Source organism: Primulina huaijiensis, chromosome 7, assembly GCF_012295235.1.
Source record: "Primulina huaijiensis isolate GDHJ02 chromosome 7, ASM1229523v2, whole genome shotgun sequence".
Classification (NCBI taxonomy): Eukaryota; Viridiplantae; Streptophyta; class Magnoliopsida; order Lamiales; family Gesneriaceae; genus Primulina; species Primulina huaijiensis.
The window spans coordinates 11,750,852-11,758,305 of NC_133312.1; the positions used below are offsets into that span (position 1 = coordinate 11,750,852).

The 7,454-nt window shown below is 39.1% G+C and overlaps 1 protein-coding gene across 1 annotated transcript; it reads right to left on the reverse strand.

Moving 5' to 3' along the window:
* Positions 1-246: 246 nt before the first annotated feature.
* On the reverse strand, positions 247-3,638 carry LOC140981606 (uncharacterized). The gene is made up of 5 exons (XM_073448030.1): positions 2,829-3,638; positions 2,616-2,756; positions 1,871-2,493; positions 1,074-1,683; positions 247-357 (listed from the first exon to the last, which is right to left on the reverse strand). The coding sequence occupies exons 1-5, from the start codon at positions 3,636-3,638 to the stop codon at positions 247-249; spliced, it is 2,295 nt and encodes a 764-aa protein (XP_073304131.1).
* Positions 3,639-7,454: the final 3,816 nt, after the last annotated feature.

Below are 7,454 nucleotides of genomic sequence, written 5' to 3' on the forward strand. Positions count from 1 at the left end.
TCTGAGGATGATAAGTTGTGCTGAATGCCAACTTTGTACCCAAAGATCTCTGCAAACTCTTCCAGAACTCAGATGTAAACCTTGGATCACGATCAGAAACAATTGACACTGGTATCCATGAAGTCTAACAATCTCTTGAACATAAGCCTCAGCATACTGATTCATCGAATAAGTTGTTTTGATAGGAAGGAAATGTGATGACTTAGTCAAACGATCAACAATAACCCAAATCGAATTATAACCTTTCTACGTCCTTGGAAGTCCAACAACAAAATCCATTGTGATGTGTTCCCATTTCCACTGAGGTATCGGCAATGACTGCAACAATCCTGCAGGTCTTTGGTGCTCACTCTTAACCTGCTGACATGTTAGGCATTCAGAAATATACAACGCAATATCCTTCTTCATACCTGGCCACCAGAAGAGTCGACGAAGATCTTGGTACATCTTGGTATTACCTAGATGTATCTAATATGGTGGGGTATGCGCCTCAATCAAAATATTTCGTCGAATATTATCGCCAATAGGAACACAAATTCGACCTCTGAAGGTCATCAACCCATCACTGTTTAAACAAAACTCAGAATTTCCTTTCAACTCAGCCTTATATTTCATTTCCAGCAATTGCTTATCATTCTGTTGTCCATCTTTAATCCTGTCATTCATAGTAGGTCGAATCACCAAAGCAGAAATTCGAGCTATCGTACCTTTCTTGACCAAAGCAATCTCATTCCTTTGTAAGTCCAACAATAAAGGTTTTTGAATCATAAACCTCAACACAACTCCTGACTTCGACTCAATGCGTCTGCAACTACATTCGCCTTCCCAGGGTGGTAACTACTAGTACAATCATAATCTTTAACAAGTTCCAACCATCTCCTCTGACTCATGTTCAATTCCTTCTGAGTAAACAGATATTTAAGGCTTTTATGATGCGAGAAAATCTCACACTTCACTCCATATAAATAATGTCGCCAGATCTTCGAAGCGAAAACCACAGCTGCCAACTCAAGATCGTGAGTCGGATAATTCTTTTCATAATCCTTCAGCTGACGGGAAGCATAAGCAATTACCTTACCACGCTGCATCAGTACAGCACCAAGTCCTTTCTTACAAGCATCAGTGAACACTGCAAAGTCTTCAACTCCTTCAGGAAGTGACAACACTGGAGCCGATGTCAATTTATCCTTCAACTCCTGAAAACTTTGTTGACACTCATTTGTCCATTCAAATTTAACTGTCTTTCTTGTCAATGTGGTTAATGGCAGGGCTATCTTTGAGAAATCAGCGATGAAACGACGATAGTAACCTGCTAAACCAAGAAAACTTCGTACCTCTGCAACTGTCGTAGGAATAAGCCATTTCCTCACTGCTTCTATCTTTGTTGGATCCACGGTAATTCCATCTTTAGAAACAATATGGCCTAGGAAAGTCACTTGGTCCAACCAGAACTCGCACTTCTTTAACTTGGCATATAACTGGTTATCTCTCAATTGCTGCAACACAGTTCTCAAATGTTCTCGATGAAGTTCTCGAGTCTTTGAATAAACCAAAATATCATCAATAAATACAATGACGAAACTGTCCAAATAAGGCTTGAAGACTCGATTCATAAGATCCATAAAAACTGACGGCGCATTCGTTAATCCAAAAGACATTAGCAGAAATTCATAATGACCATACCTAGTTCGAAAAGCAGTCTTAGGTATGTCATCTTCTTTCACTTTCAATTGGTGATATCCCGATCGCAGATCAATCTTGGAAAAAACCGTTGCCCCTTGTAATTGATCAAAAAGATCATCAATTCGTGGCAAAGGGTACCTGTTCTTAATTGTAACTTTGTTGATCTCTCTGTAGTCAATACACAAACGTAGTGACCCATCTTTCTTTTTCACACACAATACTGGTGCCCCCCCATGGTGAAGAACTCGGTCTAATAAAACCCTTATCTAATAGCTTTTGCAATTGGTTCTTTAATTCTTTCATTTCAGTCGGTGCCATTCGATAAGGGGCTTTAGAAATAGGAGCAGTACCAGGTACAACATCAATGACAAACTCGACTTCTCTATCGGGTGGCAACCCCGGAACATCATCGGCAAAGACATCCGAATATTCTCGAACAATTTCAATATCATTCACATCCACATTATATTCCTTACTCACATCCGTGACTGACGCCAGAAACCCCTGACACCCCTTAACCAACATCTTATTCACCTTCAAGCAAGAAATAAAAGAAGTGTCAAGCGAAGTACCTGAAAGCTTGAAGAACCTGATGTCACCTTCTTCTTTCGGAAATCGCACCGTCTTTTCAACACAATCTATTACTGCACGATACGATGATAGCCAATCCATACCCAAAATCACGTCACACTCTATCATAGGAATCACAATCAAATCAGCAAATAATGTTTCCTCATTCACTTGAATAGGACAAGCTCTAACCACACTTGTTGGACAAATAACATCCCTCGAAGGAAGCATAATATTATACTGGAGATGTTCACATATAGGTGTAATACCCAACGATCTCAAGAAAATTTCAGACATAAAGGAATGCGTAGCTCCAGTATCAATTAAAGTAAGAGCTACTTTGCCTGAAATTATAATATTACTTGATATAACCGACGTATCAGGATTAACACCCTCTTTGGTCTAAGAGAAAATGCGTCCTTGGACTCTTCCTCGGCTTGAAGATTGGGTGCAATTGATGGCAATGTGACCTGCACCTCCACATCTATAACATTTGTTGGTCCCTACAAAGCATTCACCCTTGCATTTGGGACATAAAGGCCTACTCGTCTCAGACTGAACCACAGGAGCTTTACCTCGATGTTCTTCTCTTCTTTTCCTTTATATCTTCCTTTCCAACTTTGATTCGAAGCTTGGCTCTTTTGATTAAAGCTATGTGTTCTCAATTGCCTTTCCTTCTCAATCTCTTTCTCGTCCTGTTCCGCTAGAAGAGCTTTCTCCATGATCTCTTTATACGTTGCAGCTTTAGACATTCTGACATCCCTCCTGATCTCGGCTCTCAAGCCTCTCATGAAGTGTTCCCCTCGATCTTTGCCATTCGAAGCAATAAAAGGAACGAACAGACATCCTTCTTCGAACTTCAATATATAATCATTCACATTCAAGTTGCCCTGCTTTAGTTCCAAGAACTCCTTCACTTTCTGTGTCTTGACATCCGTAGAGAAATATTTGTCATAAAATAGCTCCTTGAACTCATTCCATTGGAGGTTTTGAACATTAACAGTTACCTTCATGGCCTCCCACCAAATGCGTGCAGTCTTGGTCAAAAGAAATACTGCACAACTAACTCGATCATTATCTTCAAAGTGCAAGTAGTCAAAGATTGCTTCAATAGCTTTAACATATTCCATAGCTGCAAGAGGATCCACACTTCCCACGAACTCGGGTGGATTCATTCTTTTAAACCTGTCATACGCTCCATCTGAACTAGGCTCCTGTCTCACAAGGCCTCTACCTCTCCCATGCACTGGGTTCTGCAATCTCAATAACTGTTGGATCTGTTCTCCATAAACTTTGGCTTGCTCCTCGAGCAACTTACTAAACTCATCAACAACTCGTGATGAGGAACTATCTTCTCCCTCTACAGCTTTCCTCTTAGGTGGCATCTCCTACATTGCATCTCAGTTTAAAATCATTTTAAATCATCTTTATACAATTAAAGATACATATCATCATATCAGTACATCAATGAGATGCAGAAATATACATACCGAAGTGTTGCAAACAGAAGAAGTCGTGTGCCAAATCATTGGTCCCAAAAACATTTGCTCTGATACCACTAAATGTAACACCCTTATCCATTTCAAAAAAATAAACTCTATAATGCGGAAGCTTTAAAATATAGACTTGGAGGAAAGTATGAGCTTTAAAAATTTTGGCAGAGTTTCCCCATAAAAAGAACTTGCCACCTGTCTCAAGCAAAATATTTCAAATAATGTCAATAAGACCACATTCCATATAACAATCAAAATACTTACATTAATAATCAAAAGTAGCAAATGACGTTATCAAAAACCATTACAAATCAAGTTTGCACTCCAAAATAACTTTTCTATTTTTAATACAAAATATACTTCATTATCATTTCCTCCAAGATTGGCACTGGTTCCTCTTCTTCTGTTTTGACACTCCGTCGTATCTATTCTTTGTTACCTGCATCTGCATCTCATGAACATAACTGAAATGAGTTATAAAAACTCAGCAAGTAGACCTTTAAATAACAAGTACATATACCATAGTGTAAAGAAGGAATCCATATCATTTCTTAACCACAATATGCCATCAATCAATAAAATCCATAAATAACAATTATAAGATGGCATCTATAGAACAATTCATTTCTTTTCATTTGTATGGCATTGATAGGTCATCCGTCGATGGTATACATGTACATTTCAGTCAAAATCAGTCACAGTACATGTCGTTATGTTGATCAACTTCCGTCAAGTGGGTTTAGCATTACCATAGGTAACACCACAATACCATATAACCATCAAGCCATAAAAACATTCATTGAAACATTTTATCAAACACGTGGTGTGCGTGCTAAAACCTTAGCTCCTTTACTTTGCCATTGGCATCAATTCTATTTCTTTCTAATATATCAATACATACAATATACATAATCAATGAATTAAAGGAGCTAAAATCAATAGAAACTTCATTTATCATATACATAGATCATGAGATGCATTCAAAGGAAAAATCTACTTACAACCCAATACACAAGTGGTTGCTAAGCTCTTGAGGGATTCCTACAACACAATAATAATAATAATACCATCAATCATTAACATAACAACCTTACCTCAACATTCAAACCAAACAACCCAATATTTTCCTTTCAATCACTAACCCAAGGAAACAAGCTTTCTTACCTTGCTCCTAAACTCTTGAGGAGAAGAACTTCTAATCTCCAAGCAAAGATTAAGGTTTCAACCAAAGATTAATTTCTTGGAGGAAGTTGGATTGAAGAGAAATGAGGAACCCTAGCTCCCAAACCGATGGAGAGAAGAGAAGAAATGAGGAAAAGTGAGTAAAAAGTTATCCCATTCGATTTTATGTCATCCCAAACCTCAAAACACGCTTTTTAACTTGCTGGGCGCTCGGGCGGTCACATATTACCGCCCTAGCGCCGAACTTACTGCCCAAAACTCAGAAATTCAGAACGGGGCGTGCTCGGGCGGTCAAATCTTACCGCTCTGCGCACAGCCACATCAAAGATCGCTTCCGAAACGCCTCTTCCCTTCAGAATTAGGAAAAGTGGTAAACATGAAAGTTGTAGCCCTATGTCTTGGCTTGCATCTCCAATTGGCATCATGTCATTTAAAGGTCTGAGTAAAAAGTTATGCTCAATCTCCCAACATGTGTCAGTACAAGAACGACGATACACACGACAACATTCGGGCCACTTTTGGCACGTTTTCCCTAATGATTTGAACAAAACTCAAAACATGAAAGTTATAGCCTTATATCCTATCTTTCTAATGGAAGTGGCCTCACATAATTTGGATCAAAATACAAAACATTATGCTAAAAACCACAACTACTGCCAGAGTTTTATACCGTTTCAGCACTTCCATTACCTATTTGGCTCAAGATCAACTTTCTATTCTACCCATCCATTATCTATTTCATTTTATAACATTCATTACTATTCATTTCATAATGTAAAGCCATAAACCATCACCATAAAATACCGTAATTCATAATAAATGAAATTAACGATCGGTTATTACAGCAGCACCATTTAGCATGAATACAAACCCAGAGGTTGACTTTGAGTCATCGATATAGCTTTGGAAGCTAGAGTCGGTATAGCCTTCCAATTTCAGTTCTCCACCCCCATAGACCAATAACAACTTATTGGTTCTTCTCAAATACTTGAGGATGTCCTTCACAGCTTTCCAGTGTGGAAGACCAGGGTTCGATTGATATCTACTCACAACACTTAGTGCGAAAACCACGTCAGGACGTGTAGATATCATCACATACATGATGCTACCAATCGCAGTTGCATAAGGAATGCTTGTCATCGCCGCTATCTCTGCATCAGTCTTGGGAGACATAGACTTGGATAGGGACACGCCATGACACATTGGTAGATGTCCTCTCTTGGACTCATCCATCGAGAACTGCTTCACGGTGGTATCAATGTATGTGGACTGAGTGAGACCAAGCAATCTTCTCGATCTATCTCAATAGATCTGTATTTCCAATACAAAAGATGCTTCACCCAAGTCCTGCATCGAGAACTTACTCGCTAACCATATCTTAGTTGATTGCAACATTCCTACATCATTCCCAATGAGTAGAATGTCATCAACATAAAGCACAAGGAATGTCACCACACTACCACTGACCTTCTTAGACACACAGGGTTCCTCAGGATTCTTAGTAAAACCAAACTCTTTGATTGTATTATCGTATATGAGGTTCCAACTCCTAGATGCCTGCTTTAGACCATAAATAGATCTCTGAAGTTTGCATACCATATGCTCACTTCCGATAGATGTAAACCTTTCAGGTTGAGACATGTAAATCACTTTCTGAAAATTCCTATTAAGAAAGACTGTCTTGACATCCATCTTCCATATCTCATGGTCATACCATGCAGCCATGGCTAGCAATATCCTTATAGAATTGAACATTGCAATTGGAGAAAAGGTTTCCTCAAAGTCACCTCCTTGTCTTTGAGTATATCCTTTTGCCACCAATCGCTCCTTGAAGGTCAATACCTTCCCATCCGCCCTAAGTCCCTATTGGAACCGTTCCCTCAGGAGGATCCATAAGATCCCACACTTGGTTTGAATGCATGGAATTCATCTCAAATTCCATTGCTTCAAGCCACTTGGATGAATCGGCATCAGATAACGCTTCCTTGAAGGTCCTTGGATCACATCCGTGGATAGGCTGATCATGGCCCTCTTCAAGAAGCAGACCATGCCTCATAGGTGGTCTCGAGACTCTCTCGTATCCTCTAGGAGCTTGTATCTCCTCTCTTGGCTCTTCGGGTGTGGGTTCTACAATTGTGGGTGTCTCTCGAACCTCTTCGAGTTCTATCATCTCCCCTTTTCTATCCAATAGAAATTCTTTTTCCAAAAAGGTTGCATTCTTAGAAACAAACACCTTTGTTTCTTGGGGATGATAGAAACAATATCCAACTTAATTCCTTGGATATCCCACAAAGTTACATAAAATGGATCAACAATCCAATTTTATCTCCCACTACCTGCTTCACATAAGCAGGGCCCCCATATTCTAAGACAAGAATATTTGGGAGACTTACCCATCCATATCTCATATGGTGTCTGCCTTTAAATGGACATTTAGTGGAATATCTTTCAATTTTAAGTTATAGAGATCGTCTTCAAGTTCACCAGTACCAATCAAACATTCATTCTTGTAAATATTGCAAACAC

Excerpts from the sequence above, each read along its gene's own strand:
- LOC140981606 (XM_073448030.1), bottom strand. The coding sequence starts at position 3,638 with ATGCCACCTAAGAGGAAAGCTGTAGAGGGAGAAGATAGTTCCTCATCA. Across the intron at positions 2,757-2,828 it reads AAGAAGAGAAGAACATCGAG|GGACCAACAAATGTTATAGA; the intron begins GTAAAGCTCCTG and ends AATGCTTTGTAG. Across the intron at positions 2,494-2,615 it reads TGATACGTCGGTTATATCAA|TATAATATTATGCTTCCTTC; the intron begins GTAATATTATAA and ends GAACATCTCCAG.